The sequence below is a fragment of the Theobroma cacao genome, chromosome 9, assembly GCF_053813885.1.
Source record: "Theobroma cacao isolate CCN51 chromosome 9, ASM5381388v1, whole genome shotgun sequence".
Taxonomy (NCBI): Eukaryota; Viridiplantae; Streptophyta; class Magnoliopsida; order Malvales; family Malvaceae; genus Theobroma; species Theobroma cacao.
In genome coordinates this window covers 44,075,886-44,100,111 of record NC_142647.1, presented here as the reverse complement: position 1 = coordinate 44,100,111, position 24,226 = coordinate 44,075,886, and the positions used below count along the sequence as shown (strand labels likewise).

Sequence of the window (24,226 nt, the reverse complement as noted above, 5' to 3'; positions counted from 1 at the left end):
ACTATTTTCTTTAGTTACGGGTTACACATCAATGTTTGACTATCTTTTACTAGGTTGAACATAAGTGAAATCCAGCAGGATTTGCAACAGACAGCAATTTAGCATATGACCTTTCTGCTTCCTATCTTCACAGTGCTCTTCACTTTTGAAGTCCTCACATCAACAAATGTGCACAGCTGTGGGCTGCAACATCCTAGTGAAGCGTGTCTGCTTAGTGTTCCTTCTTTTGAAAAATTAAAAGTTGAATCCATATTTAAGCTGATAAGATGTCAAAAGGAAATCTTTTTTTATTTTATCTTTTCGTAGCACATTTCTGACTGCATCTTGAATTGACATCACTGAAACGTTTTTAATTTGTGAAAATAATAAAAGGTTCCTGGAGAAATGGAGAATAAACTAAGTTGCTTTGAGAGGCATCTGATTCTATAACTTGCAGTGGCATCCCTTTGTGCTTGGTTAGAAAATGGTGAGCTAATTGTATGATAGTTGTCACATATATTCTGATAAGTGAAATCCAACAAAATTCTATCGTCAACCATAAAGAAGACCACCTTTCCAATTGCAACTTCTACTGCTCACTGTTGAGGTTGTGAGTCACCATGATCCTTGGATTTTTATGCCCGCATATCTTCGCTTGATGCGTAACCATAGGAGTCCATGAAGGACGTTATCTTTTCACTGACAAGGAGAGAAGCTGGTAACTCAACTGGTGGAGAATATGTAACAGCATTCTTGCATTCTATATAAAGACTTTCATGGGTAGAACACTAACATAGCTAAAAAGTTTGCAGCAAGTATTGTTCAGCAGCAACATGGGAGATGAACTCTCTGGCAATGAAGAAGCACAAGTATTGCCTGATTCTGCTCCCAAACAAGGCGGCTGGACTACTTTCCCCTTAATTGCTGGTTTGTCTCTTTCTCTCTCATTGTGTCATGCAATCTTGGACTGACAAGTTAGTACATCATGTTTGCTTTTTTTTTTTTTCACTAAAACCAGGGACCCTGATGGGATCGAGCATAGCTGTATCAGGATGGGCAAACAGCTTAATTGTGTATATGATAGAAAAATTCCATGTAAGAAGCATTGATGCTACTCAAACTTTTAACATGGCAGCTGCTTCCACTAGTCTACTTCCAGTGATTGCAGCAATCCTTGCTGATTCCATTTTAGGATGCTATTCTGTCATCTGGATGTCTTCTCTCGTCTCTGTCCTGGTAATAGCCTTCCTTGACACCAAAACAGTTAAACTAATTGAACAATAAACAAGAATGACAATGCCTTTCTCTACTATGTGGCTAACCATACTGATGCTATATATCAGTCATTACACAATTTCAAATGCATATCATGATATTAAATACTGGTAGAAATGAAGAAAAGAGAATTGTGTTGCCTTTTGGCTTCTGTTATGTAAGTAGTAAAATACTTACAGTTAAAGCATGAAAACAGAACACAAGCCGGCTTCGAATGTTAGATACTAATATAGTGATGTATGCTACTGGTTCTCTTGAAAAATTGGATGGAAAAGTTTTTAACTCATCTTTTGACTAAATTTGTTAATCTGACAATATGTTAAGAGTTTGTCTTTTGTTTATTCTTTTCTGTTGACAAGATGGAGCTTATCAACTTTGATATTTATGGATGTCATGTTTCTTGCCTTGGCATCTTTGAATCCTTTCCATAATTAGCCAGTTCACCTGGTCTATTAAATAGGTGTGAATCATAAGCCACATAACAACTGGAACCTTTTAGAACAAACCTACAGGACTATACCATTTCTGTTGGAATAGGCTCACAGTAGGGTGATTTGCAATTAATAGCTAAAGATGGTTCAAAATTGTTGCTGTAGCCTGTAGGAATATTTATTAGAAAGTTCTATTGTTATCTAATAATGAAGATAACGATAAAACTTTCTAAGATGCTATGGTTGTTAAATTGATTTCAACTGTGAAAAGGAGTTATCCTTTGTTGAAGCAGCTTTCCTAATATCAATTGCCACTGCATTTGCAGGGGATTATCCTCATTGCCTTAACAGCTATGCTTGAACCCTTGAAGCCTCAACCATGTCAAAATGGATCAAGCATGTGCCCAACCCCGTCAAAAGTTCAATTTTCTGTCCTTTATTCAGGCATAGCACTAGCATCTATAGGGGTGGCAGGCACTCGCTTTACCATTGCAGCTATGGGGGCTAATCAATTTGAGAATCCCAAGGATCAAAGGGTTTTCTTCAATTGGTTTGCTGTCACTTTGTATACCTCAATGGTATTAGGTGCCACAGTAATTGTTTATATTGAGGAAAATGTAAGTTGGGCATTAGGATACTGCCTATGTGTTGCAGTCAACGTTGTTGGATTAGCCATTTTCTTGTTAGGAAAACGTTATTATCGACATGTGAAGCCTCAGGGGAGCCCTTTTACAAGCTTGGCTCGTGTCATTGTTTCAACCTTTCTCAAGAGGAAGGTTCCTCTTTCATCCAGAGCTGAAGATTACTACCATCACAAAGATGGACAAATGGACAAGAGATATTCAATGCCTACTAAAAGCTTCGGGTATGATTTTTTCTTATACATATATTCATTTTGAACATTTCCCTGTTAAAAGTTAAAGATTGACCAAAGATGCTAATTATTCATTTAAAATATCTTAAGCAAATCTTGATTTCAATGCCAATTCCAAGCTATAGATTCTTCTATTGTATAAGGAAGATATACACTGATGGGAATGTTAAATTAATTCTAAACCTATGCCAAAATTCTCAAATCTGTCTTTAAATTATCATTTAATATACCAATTCACCTAAGTCTAGGAAGTGACTTTATTACATTATTTGATGACATGGCACCAATTAAGCAATGCAGGTTTCTAAACCACGCCGCATTGGAAACTGAAGGAGACACCAAGGTGGATGGATCAATTGCAAAATCATGGAGGTTGTGCTCAGTACAACAAGTTGAGGATCTGAAAACCCAGTTAAGAATTTTCCCATTGTTGTCAAGTGGCATTATTTTGTGCACCACATTACCAGTTGTAAGTACCTTGACAATCCTCCAAGCTCTAACCCTGGACCGCCATCTTGGACCAAATTTAAAAGTCCCAGCAGGATCCATGATAGTATTCATACTAACCTCAACTGCCATCAATCTCACTTTCATCGACCGGTTCCTTTTTCCAATGTGGCAGAAGATAACTCACAGATCACTGATGCCCCTTCAACGGATAGGACTTGGCCACGTGTTTAACATGACAGGGATGGCTGTTGCTGCCCTGATCGAATCAAAAAGGTTAAAATTTGCTCAAATCCACCATGTTTCAGACCATCCAGGGTCCATTGTTCCTATGTTGGTCCTGTGGTTGGTGCCACAGCTAGTGTTGGTTGGAGTTGGAGAAGCATTCCATTATCCAGGACAAGTCACACTGTACTATCAAGAATTTCCAAAGCCACTGAGGAGCACAGCAACTGCAATGATTTCAGTAGTGGTGGGAATTGCCTATTATTTAAGCACTGCCGTAATTGATCTAGTTCGCACGGTCACTGCATGGTTACCAGACGATATAAACAAGGGAAGGCTGGGAAATGTCTATCTGATGTTTGCCGTCATGCAAATGTTTAACTTTCTTTATTTTCTTATCTGTGCCAAGTGTTATAAGTATCAGAGTTTGGAAGAAGGGAATAAAGGCAACAATGAGAGTTGTAACGCTGAGAAATGATGCTGAAGGTGAAGCGACTGATGAGAGCTTGGAACATGGTCATGTGTAAGTCTATGTCGGGCTCTCCCTAGATTTTTGTTGGAATTGGAGAAGCATTTCAATTTTTTCTAGGCCATCAAACAGTAATGGAGGGGAATGGGAATGACAATTTAAAAGCAATGATGATGTGGAAGAAAATGAAATACTAAATGCAATTAGAAATGTGTAATGGTAATCTTATCCAAATATACACAACATCCACAGTGCCAATGTTGGGTTTGTGGATATTTCTGCTGCTATTTCATTTCCCAAGTCAAAACTGCATTGATTCATATCATGATTTTCCTCTTTCTTTGACTACTATGAAACTGGTTATTGGATGTCCTCCTGTTGAGTAGCAAATAGATTCAAGCTAGTCTAGCTTAAGCTGTTTTTATAGTAATTTGGACACAGGAATAACTGGAGGCTAGATAACATGTATTGAAGATTACTTGTGGTAAGGGTGTCTAAAATTGTATACTAGGCTAGACAATTGAAGGGCAACTGTCTGTTGAGTACAATGCCTGTCTTGGTTAACATTATCAGCTTCGGGATTGTCTTATATTATTGCCATCAAGCCATAAGCCATTACAGTGCAAAGAAACAGAGGGCTGGGGGTTTCCAGGGACATGGTGTTATACCAAGAAAGAAACACACAACAAAATCATAATACTCCTTTAAGTGTAACCTTACTAAAGCAACTCTGCACGATTGGCCCTTTCGTATATATCCATTGAATCAGTGGATATTGGTATGTCGGCTCTTCTATCAGAAACCAAACAAGTTACAAAAGAATGTTCTCGGTTTTTTTTTTTTCCTCATTTTAGAAACCTTGACGTAGATTAGCAATTGTCTAAACAGTTTCTTCTATCGGAAAACACCTATTAGTAATTAGCAGTAAATTAGTACAATACAGTATGATCTTCCGTCTAGCAAAAACTGCTAAGTCGCCTTTCAGGAATACCTGTTGCTCTCGCTGTTGTGCATCGAGACTGCTCCACACTTTTTGAGACAAATCTTCTAGCCCTAACTTGTTTCCCATTAATGAAGAATTTCACCAACTTCTTGCCCCCAAGAATCATCGACATGTCCGAGAGTGACTTCAGAACAACACAAGCAAACAGAGGGAGCGGGCTTTTATCCATATAGATTGCCTCCACACATTCGCCAAATTTCCTGACAATGAAACCATGAAGATCTTGGTTTATAACAGGATGTCCCCTGGAGAAGGTCATGAACAATGTTCGATCTTCTGAACCAACGCTAGCCTTGTCCTTTGTCACAGTAGCCACTTTCTGTTGCATTTTTCCCCCATGAGGAGTTTGGCATTGTAATGCACTGTTAGATTTTGAAGATTTCTTGCGAGCCAAACGTGTTAGAACAATATCGCAAAATGCTAATCGGCACACATCTTCCACGAAATCCTCAATCATTCTTTTGGCGCATTCCCTGTTCTTAAGAAGATAAGCCAACGAGATATGTTGACCAACGAGTTTACTCGTAACAGGGAAATCCCTATGGACTCTTGGAAAGATTTCTTGAGTAGAAAGGTATAAGCAGTGTAAGAACATTATGGCCTCTTTGGCTAAAGAAAACAGCAATGGATCAGGTAATTGTTGGAGGTTCTTGACGAAATGCTTGAAGCCTCTTCTTTCAAGAAAATTCCAAAAGGCAACGATTTTCATGGATGGGAAAAGGTCGAAGCCTAGGCCTATTACCAGTCTAGTATATGCCAGGCGGTCGATATTGTGAAAGTCTTGAAGTTGTTTAAGGGTAAGCTCTGAAGCCAGTGCCATGGCACAAACAGCCTTGGATGCTGGGAAAAGAGATAACAGTGAAATCAAGAAAGGAAGACTGAAAGACTTGCGTGGCAAGGATCAACTGAAGAGACTAAAATATTTAAATAGAAAGAAATAAATCAAGAAAACCTGTTATTTTATGTAGAAAAGCGGTGCACTTTCCTATATGAAGAGGACGTTCATATTCCAATTTTCTTTATGGTAAACAGTAAGCTACCGAAAAGTTGAAGAAAAATACCGAGGAAGACTGCATAAACTACCAAGAATGCAAGCCAAGGTTTTATTTTCTTTTTTACAAACGTTTCATTAATCAGACTTAAACATAAATCAAATCACAACAAAACTTTAATCTTTATACCTAATAATTTTTTTTTCACTTGAAAAACGAAATATTCAACCCAATTTTTTTTTTATTTTCAAAAAAAGACTCTAATGCAATTATTATTAGAAACAAATTGCTTTTAGAGAATCCATATTAATTAGTAAGACTTTTATAAAAAAATCAAAAAGGCAGAGGGCCAAAGAAAAGAATGGTGAAGTTGTCAATCCCTCACCTGGAGATCATAGGAAAATTTGATTGGTCAGCAGTACAAATTTACAGTTAAGTCTAGTTGAAAACTGATCTAACTGAAATAATACATATACAAAAGAAGTTTGAAATATGCCAGAATTGTGGCATTTATATTTATATATTTGCTCAAACCTTGGTTAGGTGTTGCGTGATAGTAGAATTGTCACTTTTGTTAGCCGTAAAAAACCGGATGATTAGGTGAGCCTCAGCCTCCTCTACTCAGGACCAGGTGGGATGTTTGTGTTTGTAAATTTTGTGCAATCAAATGGTCCAATCCCTTGATTGTTCTTCCTTCTCACCTGAAAATCGCATCATCTTTCAGCATTAGTTGCACATTACAGGTGAAAAAATTTTAGGTCCCAAGCCAGGACTTTCAACAATGACTGATATCACTAAACAATGCGAAAAGCATCAGTTTAAATGAGTTCATAACATCTTTACTACATCAATAATCCCAATTGGTCCATGTCAAGATTAAACTCTTGGTGCATGTTTATAGTATAATCCTAGCAGTTACCCCAGGGGGCCCGGTTGGAACAAAATGCTGTAGAGGAGCAAAAGAATATGAAAAATAGGAAGAATTAGGGGCAGCAAAAATGAAATTCTTCTGCAAGAAATAGAAAAATCGGAAGAATGAAAAAGGAGGTAGCAACAATCAACAGAGACGTAGCCTTTGGACCAATGAGATGAGTCTGATACTTTCATTACATTTTGGCAACTTGATACTTAAAAGAAACGCCTTTATATTTGATCAGTTGGTTCAGCTTTCACAACCAGAAAAAAGACAACATTATATAGCAATTCAAATCTTGTACAGGAAGTAGAACCATACCGGGGACCATGGACCAGGCTCAGGCAGAGACTTGTCCTTGGGTGAATGTTGTACAGCACCACTTTTCATTGTTAAAATTTCCTGAGTGAAGAAAAGGCATTATTAAATATGGCTAAACACATTTTTAAAAAGTATTTTTGCAATGAGTTTTCAATGAAACTAGAAGTGGTACAACATAAACAGATTTTCTTTCAAGTCTATACTCAACTTACAATTTAGGTATAGTTATTCAACTAAACAGCTTAATGCTACTCTCTATTGGTTTCCTGCTTAATGCTACGCTCATCAACATGAGCCTTCAGCTTCATGGGGTAAAAGGAAAAAATAAATAAATAAAATACCTCTCCAGCAGCTTCAAATGCAGCTAACCATTCATCTGAAAATGGAACAGCATTCGGAGGAGGCTTCACTTCAGAAGCATCTTGTTTTTTTTCATTCCCAGTTTTCTCACTGCCATAAACAAGTCAGACCTGAGCATTTTTCTGAAACTCTTATGACATTTAAAAATTCTCAAAAAGCATAGGAGTTAGATGAAACCATAGACAAATACAGTGCAAAATGTGTTTTGAGGTTGAACTAAGTAAGATGCTTACTTAGAAGTTGTTCTACCCTTAGCTTCCACAGGGATCACAGCAGTGTTTAATTCCTCTCCAGCAGCTTCAAATGCAGCTAACCATTCATCAGAAGATGGAACAGCACTCAGAGGAGGCTTCACTATGGGAGAATCTTGTTTTTTGTCATTCCTGGTTTTCTCACTGCCATAAAACAAGTCAGACTTGAGCACTTTTCTGAAACTCTAATGACATTTAAAAGTTCTCAAAAAGCATAGGAGTCAGCTGAAACCATAGACAAATACAGTGCAAATAAAGAATGGTGCTTACTTAAAAGTTGTTCCACCCTCAGCTTCCATGGGGATCATAGCACTGTTTAATTCCTGTGGCACACTTGTCTCCAATCTATTCACTTCTTCCTGTAAGACAATTCCACTTGAAGAGGTCTGATTTGCATTGATTGACGATGTTGATTCCTCATTCAAAGAGAAAAATGCCTGTGAATTGCAGGTATTTCCTGCCCCAGAATTTTGATCTTCACTCAACGAAGACAAATCAAAATTCAACGAGGTTGCTTGGCCACTTTGTTCACTGTCAGGCCTGAAGATCATATCATTATAACAATCATGATTGTCATCCGACACCTTAATCTTGACAGAGCTTGACACTTCCTCATTCACAGACAATCCAATTTTGTCTGACAAAATTTGTTCAACAATGACAACATTTCGAAGCTCAGGAGGTTCATTTAAATCCTCAACAACCATTGCGTAATTGTTAATTTCTGCAGAAGTGAAAAGGTTACTTTTGCAGCTCTCAAGTCGAATACTATCAAAGGACTGCGAATGTGCATGTTCCTCAAAAGATCTCGTAGTCATCTCATTAGCTACGGCAGCACATAATTCATTTGTTTCATCTATGCATTCTACCTGAGACAGATCAAAAGGACCTTCCACTACTAATCCAACAGAACCTTTATCTTTGGGACTGACATCTACAAGCTTATCACTGTCCAAATTATGGGACTCTTCAACAAATTTTCCCTCCACAGACTTAAGGCCGTGATATGCCTCTGGAATTTGATTCTCTTGGGATGCTTTGCAAGCTTCAAAGGAGGACTGTATCACCTCAGCTTGGGCCATAGACTTTTCATGGTCATTTTGTTTATCAAGCAATGAGTTAGTGAGCATAGATGATGCATCAATATGACAAGAAGTGATTTTTTCTTCAGGCTCACAAATGGCAGAATTATATTTTGCAGACGAATCGTATCGCTTGCTTTCAACACTTTTAAGGTCAATGATATCATCTATTGCAGAATAACCTTTAAATTGCACTACTGGACTAAGATGTACTATTGACTGGTAATTATCAATTTCACTACCATTAAGATCTGCACTGCTTTGGCAGTCATTACTGACACCAATATCACAAGCAGTTATTGATCCAGTTACTTGATCTTCACTGATCCTTTCTATTCCCTCAGATGTGGGTTCACAAAGGAGATTAATGTCACAGTTGCACTGTGTATCAGTAGAAACTGAGACCGCATGCTCCACATATAGGCACTCAACCACATCAGTCATCTCATGACCACCCTTCTGCAATGCAGGCGGTATCAAACAAGGAGCACCTGAATTTCCTGATTCACTTTGAAAGGCATCAGCTAGTTCTGATGCTACATCTTTAACACTTTGAAGATTGCTTTCAGCTAAAACCTCTTCAGAAGAGAAGATTTCCCCATGTGATAAGCAATCAGTTGAATGTGATCCATACTTACCCTGAAAGACTCTTTCCACTACAATGCCTGGATCTGGAAGAGGTGGCTGTTCAACTAGTTTTTCATTTACATCATCTACAAGTAACTGCTGATTATCTGCCTCTGAATCATTCAGGAGACTACTGCTGCTTTCAAGAGATAGGTCACACTTGAAAGAATGCATTTGTGCATCTCCCGCATTTGATTTCAGATTAAAATCAACAGACTCACCAGAACCATCTTTTCCTTGGATTCTCTCTCTATAGTGAGATAGACCATTGGACAGTTCTAATTCACTGGCACTGCAATCTCCGACTTTTTGACAAATACCATTACTCTGCACACTATTGTAACTAAGAAATTCTTCTGAATCTTCACCCTCCTTGAGCATATCACTATCATTAATATGCGGCCTCTCAATCTCATTAATTATCTGATCATCATGAAAGGTGCAAGCTTTTGCCTGTTCAACTTGTTCGCTTGGTTGCCCATGACTATCAGGCATGCTGCTTATTTGATCACCTTTTACTTTTGAAGAACCATGTATATTACTACTATTCATATCACTAGAATGCAACTGTGGAAAGAGATCAAAATCCTCCGTCAATGAATTATGCTGTTTCTTTCCTGAAAGTTGGTTGCCAACATCAGTCTTCAAGGCTCCTTTTATTTGCAGGCTACAATGAGAGATAAAATGGGGATCTTTAGATGCATCCCCATGCTGATCTGGACTTTGGGGGACAACCAGATCTTCACTCCTCTTATAATCTAAGTTCACTTGTTCAGAGGATTGACTTTGCAAGAGTAACTTGTTATCAGTACACTGCAATCCTGCATTTTGAATTTGCTGATTAAGACCACTGTCAATAGCGTGCAATTGTTGCTGATTATTCATCAATTCATGGTTGTCAGAATTGCAGATACCCTTCACTTCCACCCTTGGCATTTGTAAGTTGGGTCTGATATTTTCACATAAAGAATTAACACTTGATGGAACAAAGGATTCTGCACTTGACATACTTCCATTTTTTGTTGCTGCTACCCCATTATTCACTACAGGTACTTTCATAGGTGGAGTGGGGCTCTCACAAATAGAATTGAAGACACCAAGCTTCCGCAGATTAGGAATATTAGACTTTGGGTTATTGCATGGTTGAGTACTACTCTGTGGATTCTGTGAAGCATTAGACTTTGACTGCAAAACAAGATCATGAATCAACAAGAGAGAGGGAAGAACCCCGGTGATGCTTTTAAGCATTCCTAAATACATAAAACTTTACTGGAATTTAAGTATGGTTAACATACCTGAGAAAAAAATCCCAACGATGGTGAAGGCATCCGTAAACCAGATGGTTTTGCTATTCGTGGCTGTGCATATTGAGTGTTTCCACCAATACGGCAACCACTTTGAGGAAGAGAAGTAATTTTGCTGGAACCAGCTTCATGATTAGTACATCCATGACCAGCAGCCACAACAGGATCTTGGTTGCCCTTTAAGCCATTATCTGCCTTGGTAACTGATGGATGCTGTAAATAGGTTGATAAATGACTTGCCAATGCTGAGCTTCCCTGTACATAGAAAAGAAAAAATAGAAGATAAAAAGAACATTTTTCTTAGTTTCAAAAGAAACACTAATGAAGCACAAAATTGTTTATCATCTTTTAATTCCTATGACTTCCAAAAGCTTTAGTCTCACCAAATTTCTTTTAGCCTGTTGAGCAGAGGACTTTGTGTTTTGAGGTCTACTAGAAAGACTAGACTTTGCATCATTTTGAGTGCTTCTAGCACTTCTCTTGGAACCCGACAATCCAATGTTTCTGTGGGCATTGACTGCTGTAAGAGAAAAGAAACCAACCAGATACAAATATATCAAAATGCATCTTACACTAATGTGAAATTTAAATTAAAAAATAATTGTTATACCAGACTATAAAAGCATAATGAAAATGAAAACAAACAAAGATATTCATGTCAAGAACTCATGCCAAACTTTAACCAATACAAATTTATAAAATGTAGTTTGATTTAACCCCCAAGAATTTAATGCAACATACAAATAGAAACCAAGCAGGACTTCCAAAAAGCTTTATATGTGCCAGTTACCTGCTTGAGCACTCTGATTCCCCTTTGCTTTATTTATGTTCGAGGCGCTCTTGGCAGTTGTAGAAAGCACTAAGGAATCTGGCTTTGGGACAGGTATTTTAGAAATTATTGGCTCTTTTGCTGCTGTCTTTGTTGTTCTCACATTTGCAGGTCTTTTAAGAGTTTGAAAAAGTCAAGGTAAACTCTTCTATAAAGGCATATACATAAAGATACAAGTAAACAAAATAAGCCTTCACAAAAATATGCCACTACTGAACAATTCAACGAAACCATAACTAAGAAGAAGGATATGCAGATGATATAACAGGCCTTGGACAACCGCTACGCTTGGAACCACTTCTATTAACATCATGAACTGAAAGAACATTTTGTTTCACCTGAGCAAATTCATATTTAACAGAATCACAAATTACTTTCATTTCAGAAAGAAGGAAACCAAACGTACTTATACATGTAAATTTATGGAGAACTAACTAACCGCAGAACGAGGGGCTGAACCCGAACTCTTCTGCAATAAGCTGCTACCAATCTTCTTCTGCTCATTCTTATTACTATTATTTAAAGGCAACTCTTTAAATAAATTATTCTCTAGTGCCTGCAAATCAGGTGAATCACCGGATAACGATTCTATCCTCTCTTCTTCTATAACCGACAATTTCTCCCCGCTCAAATTACCAAAATCCCCACTAATCAAAGATAATTCCGTCGAATTCAAAACACCTAACACAAAAGAAAAATTCATAAATATATATATATATATATATATATATTCAATTCATTTGTTTTAAGTAACAAAACCAACAAAAATCCAAAAAAGTTGAATCATTACCTTCTTCAGTAAAGAAAGCGCGGTCCCAAGCTAAGCTTTTCCTCAAATTATAACCTCCACCTTTTTTCTTCCTCTTCATTTGCTGTGGATCCAAGCTTAGCTTTGGAAGTTCTGATTTACTCGCATTATTGTTAATATTCTCTTTGCCAATACTCGACGAAAAACTAGGGTTTTTGGCTTTCTCATCTGCAAAAAAAAAAAATTAGGGCCATTTTCAATCTATAAACAAAGAGTAACCAAACCTTAAAGCAAAAAAAAAAAAAAAAGGAATTAACCTGGGGGATTAGATCTGGGGAAATGGAGAGGGGAGCAAGAGAAATAGGAAGTGTTGAAGGCCAAAACGTCGTCAGTTTGGGCTTGAGCGTGCTGTAAAAGCAACGAATCGTCGTCTTCTCCAGAGATTTCCAAGAGATCGCTCTCCATTTGTCTAATTTCTTCCTCAAACTTTACGGTATTTGGGTCGGGGGTGGAACTGTGGAAGGTAATGATTGGATGGGGTCTACGAAGATTTGACGGTTAAAGTTCAACTGAAAGTCTCAAAGTCAAGTGTATCGGGAGAAAAGGAAAATGATTCTAAGTTGGGACGACCGTTTTCTGAGTTTAGTTTGAAAGTGAACTGGCCAGGCGGGAAGGGGAAAAACAAAGAGGATCACGGATGATCACGTGACTGGGCTTTTTGCTAAATTACGTAAATACCCATAGAGAGTACACAGATCAACGGCCTAGACTGCATCTTGGACCTGGGCTGCTATTACTTGTACGACAACGTTTTCTTCTTCTTTCAACTTACCTATTTACTACTTAGTACTACTTCTACCTGCCAATGCCATGGGATTTTTGGGAGAGTAACTCCATCCAAATCAACCACTATTCCTTTTTATTTAACTCTTTGATTTTTTGCATTAAGGGTATAATTGAATCAAATCAAGTAAATACGGTAACATACTCATACTGGAACTTGATTGTACACTTGAATGTCAAATTTGATTCATGTTGAATTGAGTTTTATATTTTAACCTTGAGCTCAACCTGAATTTAATTTGATAAAAAATATTATTTACATGTAAAACTAGAATTCTTTAAAATGTAGTTAATATGTTAACATAAAAACAAGCTATGTACTAAAACAGCAAGCATGAATAGAAATTGCTATAGGAAGATAATCTTTATACAGCAATATTATAACGACCCACTCACTCGGCCATTATCGACGCACAGGTCATATAAGCAAGCTTAGACAACCCAGCTAGCCTTCTAAGCATTTTAGTTTGCCTATATTTATTTTCCTCACATTTTCATTATTACTCCAATTAAATTTGTCAATCATCAATATCATTATCTTATCCATAATTCACATCGAAATAATAATAACCAAGTAATAGTTCAAAGTGTTTCGATGACACAACTCCACATTTTTAATTTACAATATTTAAAGATCTTAGATTCAAAATAGTTCTAGACACATTATTTATTATAATTTTAAAACGACTCGGCGACTAGACAGTGGAGCGACGCAAAGAAAGCTAGGAGATGCCATTACCTACACAGTTGCAAAAAGATTCATCGCCAACAATGTTCCCAACTATCTATTTATCTGCACCTTAAATAACGTTGGTGAGTCTCACAGACTCAGTGATCATCAGCTCCGTAAGCAAGCGGAGAGTGAAAATAAACTTAAGGATGAAATATTTATGATTTCAAGAATAAGCGTCAAAAACATACTCCATTAAACTGAGAGATTTTTATACCTTGCAAATCTTAAGAATAATGAATCATAAGTAAATACATATGAAAATAATTATATTTAGCATGTAGGAAAAATCTTTCAGCCTCTATATCCTTTCAACAATAAATTCAATGGCAAGTATAAATGAGAAATCTCAAACATATAATGCAAAATAAGTAGTCACCAATGATAAGTAAATTTCACTCGCCATTTAAAAATAAATTTCAAACGTTAATGTCATGCCATGTTTTATAAAATCAACAAAGTCGGCATCATCCTCAAGTAAGTTTAATATGGCCCTTAGGCTTACTTTCTAAAACATAATCACCTACTCTTGGGAACTACCTATGCCACCTAATACTAACTAGGGCTTCAGGTCTTTCTTTACCTATTCATGGAAACTGCTCACGTCACCCTATATGAATCAGGGCTTTAGGTCTGCTTTTACAATCAAATATCGATAATCAACAATCACTATTTTGTGCACAAAGACCACACTTAAACTGGTGTGGTAACAGGTCCTACCCCTGAGTATCTTAATCACGTTAAAATGAAAATCATTGCAATTTAATGCATTTGCAAAACATGATATATCAAAACAATATAATCATAAATCGAATGTTGTGCATAATTTATTTCAAGGCATGACATATCTATCAAATCAGCATGCCAAGTGAAATCAATAATTTATTATCAAATCTCATGAATCAAGTAATGGTTATTGGCCTGCACATCACATAAGCTTGCAATGCATGATTTTGAAGTGAAAAGCTAGTCAAAAGTTTGTTTTCTCGTATTTTAAAGTAGGTAGATATATACCTATGAATAATATAGAGAAAAAGGGATTTAAAATCCTTGTCACAATCATAAACAACATAGGGTTTTCTACCAACTCATACTTTCTATAATTTCGTCAACTATCAAATGTAACATATATAATATTTATAGGAATATAGTTTTGAAATTTACCGCCCACTCACCTTGAATGGTGGGATTTCTCACCAATATCACTAAGCAATTTTCCTTAACTTAAGCTTGATTCGACCAAAAACGGCTGCACTTTTAAAATACTAGCATCCAAACTTTAAAAGAATCCCTTAGCCTTGACCTATGCTAATTACCATTCGTCCAGCAACCTTGTTTAGCAATAAAAACATCATTTCAACAGTCCCTAGAAATGTTCACATTACACATTAGCTTGGCACATTTCTAGTGCTGCTGAACTTGTACATTCTATCCAACAGTAAGCTACAAATCAAACTTCAATTTATATATATATATCAACTTAATAATTGTTCAATTCTATGCCTCGGTTTGACAAATTTCTAGCAACATTTCTACACCTCCTTGCGACACCTTAACAACATTATGCATGTATATTAAAATTGTAAGTTTAGCCACACAATCATCATCTTCAACCCATAAGTACCTAAGTAATCAATTTAAGAATAAAATCCTAATTGCTTCACCTTAATATGGATTAATCTCGTTCAAAAAACAATTTATGCACTGCTCCAACAAAACTCCAAAATTTACTAAAATTTCAACTTCAAGCTTGAATATGGAAAGCTTGAATTTCTTCAAAATATAGTGGCAGTCACAACTTGGGGCTTGCCTAGCTTTACCGTTCTTCACTTGCTCCCATTCAATGGAGGCCTCAAGTTTTAAAAATGTCAAAGTTCCTCTTAGTCCTTCCTGCCTCCATCTTTATTCTCTCTTTGACACCAACTTTACAAAACTACTCTTAGGTTTTTTTCCAAAAATGTTAGTGGCGAAAGCCTTGAAGAAATGGATGTGGGGGCTCCCGAGTCGATAGAAAAATGGAAGGAAAGCCATGCAATGCACCTTCAAGGCAGGCGAAATTACCCAAGTCTCAAGCTCTGTGTATTAGTCAATTTCTATGCCTCCATCCCGTGGATTTATTTGCATGTTAAATCCCATCACATGATGGGGGACCCCATATGTCCCCTGCTAACCCATATTTGTTGGTTTAAATAAGTTTCTGATGGGTATTAACCCATGGTTTCATGCTTTAGTCCAATTGCATATGTAAAAATTCAAGTTTTATCTTTAATATATTTATTTAACGTTGCAAATGGTTTATTTGTACAAAGGCTCTCTTACTTTAACTAATCTAAATTTCATTTCTCTACTTGTTATTTCCTTGCAATTAAATCCTTCAACTACTTCTTTAACTTAAATTTCCTTCTATTATTCCTCTTTAACTCATATACAAATAAAGTATCAAATTCACATTCCACAAAATTATATCCATAATATTTAAATATATATTTACTTTTGTACCTTATTTAATAACAACACGTGGACTCCCAACAATGCTCCGTTCCTTAAAATTCTTCTTAGTCTCCCCCACTTTGACCAAGCTCAACTCCTCAAAATCGTCATCCAACATTATGTTGTCTTTTGTCACTTAACATAAAATTAATATCATTTGTATTGTTAAGATATTATTTTACTTCCTATGTCACCACCTTCAATTCCATATATCTTCTTACATACCAACATCCATAATTCACCTTAATTAGCAAAATAATTTTTCATTAGGTTAACATCCCAGGGATGGGATGTTACAAATATCATGAATATAATGACTACTCATATTCTCAAGAAGTCTTACATTAACTCATAAGATGATGAACTGCTTGTAAATTGAGCACATCAAGTGGGAGTAATAATATTAGGAATAACTATGAACAGTTGGTTCTATCTTACTTCAATTCATTCACCCATGCAAAACTAGATTCTGTTAAAAAGTAATACTTATATGCATGTAGCAAGAGTTTTTCTCTCAACTAAGTTTATTTTCTTAGTTAATGTTAGTTTGCTTCATTGTGCTATAATTATAGTTTTAATATTGTTTTTATGTTGTTCCTTAGATGTTAATTTACATATAATCTACACTTACACTTGTTAAACCTGTTTACAAGTGTTCCATATGTACACAAGGTATATAAGCCTTGTTTTATCTTAATGAAACATATGATCAGATCCCATCATTTTTTTCTTTCTTCTCTTATTCTTTCATATCCTCTGTTTTAAGCCTTACTTTACACTAGCATGGTATCAGAGTACTTTTAAGATCTTATTAGACTTGAAAAACCAAGAATCTTTTTTCATTCTTTATTGTTTCATATCCCAACATTTTCAACATGTCTTCATTTTGAGCTTTTTATGTGTCTTCACCTATATTTGATGGCAAAAATTATCAAGTTTGGACCACCAAGATGGAAGCTTTTCTCAAAAGTTATGACCTTCGGACACCCATTGAAACTAAAAAAGAACCTGCTCCATTGAGGATAATGCAATAATAAATCAAATTAAACAGTACGTTGAAGAAATTATAAATCGATACAAGGCTTTATCCTTTATTCAAGCTGTTGTGTTTGAGAAAGCATTCAACAAGATCATGAGTTGCAAAACTGTAAAAAAAAGCATGGACTAACCTTGAGGAAGATTATGTGGGGACAACTAAAACCAATCAAATGCAAGCTCAAAATCTTCAAAGAGAGTTTGAACTTATCAAGATGAAAAAGTCACAATCTGTTGAAGACTATATTAATCAAGTCAATCACCTGGTAAATCAAATGAGACTGTTTGGAGATGACTTGACTAAGACTCATTTTGTTCAAAAAATTCTCATCAGCCTACCTAAGAAGTTTGAAGTTATAGTCACTTCAATAAAACAAACTAAGATCTTATTAGACCTTACAGTATCTGAGTTGATAAGTGCACTTCTAGCCACTCAGCAAAAAAGGTCAGTTCGATTGGAATCTAATGTGGAGAATACATTGTCTGCTACAAACAAAGGGAAAACAAATGCAGATTCTCATAGCAAGAAGATCACTAGTAATAAACAAAAGAAGTCTTCACATGTTAGTCAATCTTCAACCAAGAAAAGTAAGTTCAAAATGTGTACTTACTACAAAAAAAAAGAAATCACCCTAAAGAACAGTGTTGGTTTTAGATCAAATGCTAAGTGTCAAGCTTGTAATGAATAGGGCATGTAGAGAAGATATCTAAGAAGAAATCCTCTACTATAGATAAAGCTCTTCATACATTTGAGATTGCTAATAAACCCGAAAACTCTCTATTCATAGCTCTTGAAAATTCAGTGAATGATGTTGACAATCATGAATAGTTACTGGACAGTGGGAGTTTTAACCATGTTACTCCAACTGAAGCTGTTTTTGTCAACTTAGACAAGAACTACCAATCAAGGGTCAAAATAAGGAATAGAGTTTATCTTCCTATTGTTGGCAAAGGTACAATTCAAGTTCATACTTCCACAGGTCTCAGGTACATATATGAAGTTATCTTAGTACCTTCAATTACTTTTTATCTGTTGAGTGTTGGACAGTTAGTTGAAAATCATTATGCACTACTATTTAAAAATAATGCTTGTGTTATATTTGATGCCTCTGGTTCTTATTTAACAACAAAACCAATGTAAAAAGGTGTTTCACTATGTTTGTTGATCAGCTATGCCCGCAAGCAAGTGAATCAGATTCAAATCTAACAAATTTGTGGCACAAACACTTTGGCCATCTCAATTACAGAGGTCTCAAACAGGTTAGTGCTTCTAGTTCTTTAAAGAACTTACTTTAGTTGATTGGTGAAGGATCTGTATGTAGTGCTTGTCAATATGGTAAGCTTTCAAGAAAGCCTTTTCCATTTGCAAGTAGCAATAGAGCTAAAAACAAACTTAATTTGATCCATTCATATGTAATAGGACCAATGAAAGTAGAATCCTTGAATGGCAGCAGATTTTATCTGATTTTTGTTGATGACAGACCTCGTTGGTGCTGGATATAGTTTATGAAAGTTAAATCTAAAGTCTTTGAGTTATTTTAGAGATTCAAAGGTAAGGTGGCAATGGAAATAGGTTTCAAAATTAAGGTTCTTAGAACTGATAATAGAGGAAAATATGTTTCAAATGAGTTCATTGAGTTTTTTGCAATTGCAGGCATTACTCATCAATTTTTAGCACCTTACTCCCCTCAACAAAATGGTGTAAGTGAGAGAAAAAATAAAACTATTCTTAAAATGGCAAGAATTTTCTATTTGAAAAAAATCTTCCCACTAAACTTTGGGTTAAAGCTTGTAATACTATAGTATACCTACAAAATATACTTTCAACTCAAGTATTGGATGGCAAATCACCATATGAGGTCTGGTTTGATCAAAGACCTTCAAAGAGCACTTAAGAGTGTTTGGTTGTGTCTGCTATGTACATATTCCAAAAGCTTTGAGAGATAAATTACAATATAAAGCTCAGAAAGCCATCTTTATTGGCTATAGCACTCAATCCAAAGCTTATAGAGCTTACTTTCCTGAAACTAGAAAAATGATAGTCAGCAGAAACTTGTCCTTTGATGAAGCTGCAAGTTGGAATTGGGATGTACAAGACACTTTAAAGTCTCAAAAACCAAGGATAAGCCTTTCTCTTCCAAAAATTGATTTTGATGGTGATCAAAATATTGATGATGAACCTGTCAGAGGTACTCAATCACTTGGTGATATATATCATAAGAGTTTGGTAGCAATTGAAAAGCTTGCTTCTTATGCCGATGCAGCAAGAAATCTAAAATGAAGAATGAAGAGCTTACTATTATCAACAAAAGCGGTACATGGTTACTAGTTGATTAACCTTCAAGAAGAAACAAAATTGGAGTTAAATGAATTTACAAAAAGAAGCTGAATTCTGATGGCTCTCTCAACAGACAAAAGGCTCAATTGGTGGCGAAAGGCTACAGTTCACAACCTGGTGTAGATTACTGGGATACATTTACTCTAGTTGCAAGGTATGATACAATTCAACTATTATTAGCTTTGTTAGTTGCCTTGGGATGGACTGTGTTCCATCTCGAAGTAAAATCTACTTTTCTTAATGGAATTCTTAAAGAGGAAATCTATGTAGATCAACTTGAGGGATTTAAAGTAAAGGATGAACCAGACAAAGTATACAAGATTCATAAGGCTCTATATGGCTTAAAGCAAGCCCTACGATCCTGGTATAGCAAGATTGATGCATATCTGGTTTCTAAAAGGTTTACAAAAAGCAACAATGAAGCTACATTGTATATACTCAAGTCTAAATGTCAATCTCCATTGTTTGTTTCACTTTATGTGGATGACTTAATGATTACTGGAAGAGAGATATTACTTTTCAATTGTTCAAGAAGCAGAAGCAAAATGAGTTTGAAATGTCTGACTTGGGATTAATGAGTTTTTTTCTTAGTCTAGAAATTAAGTAATCTATTGCAGGCTTATTTCTGTCTCAACAAAAATACATCAATGAAGTTCTAAAAAGGTTCCACATGCTTAATTGCAAATTTGTAGCTACACCACTTGCAGCAAATGAAAAGTTTTCAATGAATAGTGAAAGCAAGCTAAAGGATCCTTCTTAATATAGAAGTTTGATTGGAAGCCTCTTATATATATATGCTTAACATGACCTGACATTATGTTTTCTGTGAGCTTATTGTCCAAGTTTATGAAAGAGCTTACTAATCTTCATCTTGCAGTTGGGAAACGTGTGCTCAAGTGTTTGAAGGGCACTCTAAACTTTGGAATTTATTATACCAGAAATCCAAATTTTTCGCTCACTACCTACTTTGACAGTGATTGGGCTAGAAATGTAGATGATTCCAAGAGTACTTCAGGCTATATCTTTGCTCTTGGTAATGGAGTTTTCTCATGGAACTTTCAGAAACCATCCATTGTTGCTCAATCCTTTGCTGAGGTGGAGTACATATTTGCTACTGCAACTTCCAACCAAGCAATTTGGTTGAGAAAAATGCTCACTAATTTGCAGTTTCCACAAAATCATCCTACTCCCTTGATGGTAGATAACAAATCAGCTATTGCTATCACCAAGAACCCTATTTTCCATGGAAAGACCAAGCACATCCAAGTGAAATTTCATGCCATTAGAGATGCTAAGAGGTTAGGTGAAGTTAATACTCAATATTGCTGTTCTGAGCTGCAGCTAGCTGATATAATGACTAAGACTTTGGAAAAGCCAAGATTTGAGTACTTGAGAAGCAAAATGAATGTTTAAGATGCAAGTATTATGGAGGACTGTTAAGAAGTAATACTTGCATGCATGCAGCAAGAGCTTTTCTCTCAACTAAGTTTATTTTCTTAGTTAATGTCAGTTTGCTTCATTGTACTATAATACTAGCTGATAGGTTTAATGTTGTTTTTGTGATGTCCCTTACGTGTTAGTTTGCATATAATCTACACTTACACTCGTTAAACATATTTACAAGTGTTCCGCATGTATACAAGGTATATAAGCCTTGTTTTATTTTAATGAAACATATGATCAAATGTTATCATCTTTTCTTTCTTCTCTTATTCTTTCATATCCTCTATTTTAAGCCTTATTTTACACTAACAGTTTCCAGGGCCCACTCCATTCTGGAAGTGAATTTCATCAGAGTTAGCTTTCGTATGAACATTATTAAAAAAAAAAAAAACAAAGGATCACCCCAATGATAATATGATCAGAACTTGAAAGATCGATATCTGATTCTATATCATGTTGGTCCTGCAAAGAATGCTATGACAGATTATATTTGGCATGTCCCTAGAGGAAAGAAAACTGAAACAACTTATACAGTTGCTTACTTGTAAGTTACAAGACCTTAGCTGATCTTACACTCTCCTGAGTTCTTTGAAGAATCGTCTTCATAAAATGCAGTGTCATTTAAGAGCAGTGAATTATTATAATCTTCCCCTCCATCTTCGTCACTGTCAAGATCAGCTCTACCGTACCTCCTTTCAAAAAATGCAAACGTTTGCCGCCTCTGCTCGCGGGAAACATGCATTAAAAAAACATCAGAACTAACCCGTGGCTGGTCTGCTTGACGCTGCCTGTTAAACTCCATAATCTGTTCATAGAGAATTTAAGTATGAGGGCACATGCATCCATAACATGATTCTCATTAACCATCAAATATAAGATGATACCTTTTCCAGCTTGTTAGGCAGTGCAGGGGCATCACTTGCCATGGGAGCCCAGAGTTTCACATTCTTATCAAGTCCACAAGTGGCTAAAAAAGGCATACAGGGATGAGGCTCAAGATTATTTACTATATGTGGATCGCCTACCATTAAACGAACCAGTTTAGCATCCTTCTTCTTCCAAATGAATATAGGGCCACAATCAGAAGCACTCATCACATATTCATCATTGGGCCCAAAAAAGCTCACTCCTTGGACTGTCTGCGAATTTCCGTGACCCACATTAACATGTGGCTCCTGTCGAGCTTCAGAATTGAGAGATAAGGGGGAGAGGCCCAGCTCCATGTTCTTTTGGAATAAATAAATCAGCTCATCACTGTTAGAGACAAGTAGTTCACTTGTGCTATAATAAGTTAATCCTGTGATATGAAAATCTATAGAGCCAACCAGGTGACGGGGGCAAAACACGTTCACTGGTGTGTCTGAAATATTCAATGCATCCAGCTGACACCTTCTGATATCATAAATGCGGGCATAATCGTCAGAACCTCCCAGAGCAAAGTAATTTGGATTCCTCGGATCAATTACAATGGAATTTAGACCTACTTTTTAAAGGCTGTGCCTGCCTGTTAGTTTCTTCGAAAGAGAAGCAATGGAATAGCTTTGTTGCGGAACTACTTCGCAGATCAAACTGCAAAATATAATAACAAGAGTAACAAACAACAAACCAAATGACAAAGATTGCAGCTGAATCTTATAATTTTTTTGAAAATTAACTGATTCATTAATAAGGTCTGGATAAGCATTCCAGCGAGGCATGGGACGATTTTTAGCCAATGAGTTTTGATGTAAAACCCACTCGCATAAAAACCTTCCCATACAAAAAGGCTAGAGCTCTGTCACACAAAAATATCAGAGCAACAGTCTGCTATACAGTCCCAAAAACCCCCTGATATGCAGTCCCGTGTTACTCACATCCTAGACCCTCCCAGATTTACATTCAATCCCACTCACTTACGACAAGAAGATTACACAACTAAATCTTAAAATAAGGTGCAGGTTTTATGAATTTAACTAACATGTTGAACTAAGCCATCTTCACCACTGCTATAGAATATGTGCGGACTTCCCGGATCCACAGCAAGATTGTGCACGCGACCTTGGTGTTCTCCCAACTTTCTTGTTCTAACTTGACCATTCTCCAAAATCTCACCAAGCCTTACCTGAAAGGAGAAGGAAGATAAAAATTTGTCTTGGCCAGATCCATAAATTAATTTCTCTACCTGTATGGGCCAGAAGCATAACTATGTAAGGGAAAGTGAACTATAGATTATAATGAGGTCGATCTGATTAGGAGATTCTTTAGTTATGTTTGAAAATTTATTGTGAATGAGAACAATAACCTATTAGCATCAAGAATCAAAGCAGGGATAAATTTATGCACAGGATTTTCACCTGGCCATCAGCAGGAGAAGTGACTATCTTCTTCTCATCTGCGAAGGGAATAATTCGGGCCTGAAATATGTTGTCTAAGTGGCCAGAAGCATACGAAAGCGTTTTGCTTTTAGTTGCCCAGTTCCATAACACAACATGTTTGTCATCCGAACCTGATACCAGGAGGTCACCAGTGGAGTTGAATTCTACAGTGTTCACACATTCCTCATGGCCATTTAGCTCCCCATAAAGGTTGATTTTGTCAACCAGAAGCTGTATCAAAATGCAGACAATTAAGACTTTAAATATACCTCATGCAGAATAGAAAACTAGCGACCTAGTTATGGCTTGTTTAGAGCAAATTTCAGTTCATGCAGTACGAAAACAAATAAAGAGGAGAACCCCCAGTCTAGTTAACTATCGTATATACTATTACTACCCAGCACCCAGTTCTTGCTTTTCATGTTATCCTAATTAATTTATTTGATACTTTGATCAAGCTAGCAACATTTTCATAACAAAAAAAAAAAAAGAAGGTATTTCCATCGGCCTTATAGAAAGTACCAACATGCCAAAATGAGCTAGGAATAGGATCCAGCTTTTGGTTAAGGTAGTAAAACTAATGGCAAGGAATTGGAAACAAGAAAAAACAAAAGATTTTAACATTTTAAAAGAAAAAAACCATAGAGTTTGGAATCTCAGAAGCAGAGAAGTGGCGGGAAAAGCTTTTAGGGGGAGAGACGTCCATTTCTCGGTTGATGATCTCAGTAAAACCACGTTTGATTCTCTTGGAACTTGTCTCCATTTTGAGCAGAAATGCAGTTCGCTTGGACAATGCAGCAAAGTGGTGAGAGAGTGACTACGTCGCCCTTTAGTGTGTGTGCGTATCTATCTATATATATATA

The 24,226-nt window shown here is 36.3% G+C and overlaps 4 protein-coding genes across 4 annotated transcripts; 1 reads left to right on the top strand and 3 right to left on the bottom strand.

Annotated features, from left to right (window-relative positions):
• Positions 1-435: 435 nt before the first annotated feature.
• LOC18590116 (protein NRT1/ PTR FAMILY 2.3-like) lies at positions 436-3,935 on the top strand. Its single transcript, XM_018127431.2, has 4 exons — positions 436-906; positions 998-1,215; positions 2,012-2,550; positions 2,860-3,935. Exons 1-4 carry the CDS (start codon positions 813-815, stop codon positions 3,707-3,709), a joined length of 1,701 nt encoding a protein of 566 aa, XP_017982920.2. The 5' UTR covers positions 436-812; the 3' UTR covers positions 3,710-3,935.
• Positions 3,936-4,414: 479 nt separating this feature from the next.
• On the bottom strand, positions 4,415-6,338 carry LOC18590115 (uncharacterized). The gene is made up of 2 exons (XM_018127464.2): positions 6,230-6,338; positions 4,415-5,543 (listed from the first exon to the last, which is right to left on the bottom strand). Exon 2 carries the CDS (start codon positions 5,521-5,523, stop codon positions 4,657-4,659), a length of 867 nt encoding a protein of 288 aa, XP_017982953.1. The 5' UTR covers positions 5,524-5,543; positions 6,230-6,338; the 3' UTR covers positions 4,415-4,656.
• Positions 6,054-12,730, bottom strand: LOC18590114 (uncharacterized). Its single transcript, XM_018126902.2, has 12 exons — positions 12,448-12,730; positions 12,173-12,358; positions 11,822-12,063; positions 11,635-11,720; positions 11,344-11,504; positions 10,937-11,073; positions 10,545-10,808; positions 7,811-10,434; positions 7,523-7,684; positions 7,271-7,379; positions 6,930-7,010; positions 6,054-6,396 (listed from the first exon to the last, which is right to left on the bottom strand). The coding sequence occupies exons 1-12, from the start codon at positions 12,593-12,595 to the stop codon at positions 6,313-6,315; spliced, it is 4,284 nt and encodes a 1,427-aa protein (XP_017982391.2). The 5' UTR covers positions 12,596-12,730; the 3' UTR covers positions 6,054-6,312.
• A 904-nt stretch (positions 12,731-13,634) lies between these two features.
• LOC18590112 (Transducin/WD40 repeat-like superfamily protein) lies at positions 13,635-24,182 on the bottom strand. The gene is given in 7 exon segments (XM_088810153.1): positions 13,635-13,712; positions 21,552-21,814; positions 21,894-22,487; positions 22,489-22,578; positions 22,967-23,110; positions 23,343-23,594; positions 24,004-24,182. Coding segments are annotated over 6 exon segments (1,449 nt in total). The 5' UTR covers positions 24,127-24,182; the 3' UTR covers positions 13,635-13,712; positions 21,552-21,568.
• Positions 24,183-24,226: the final 44 nt, after the last annotated feature.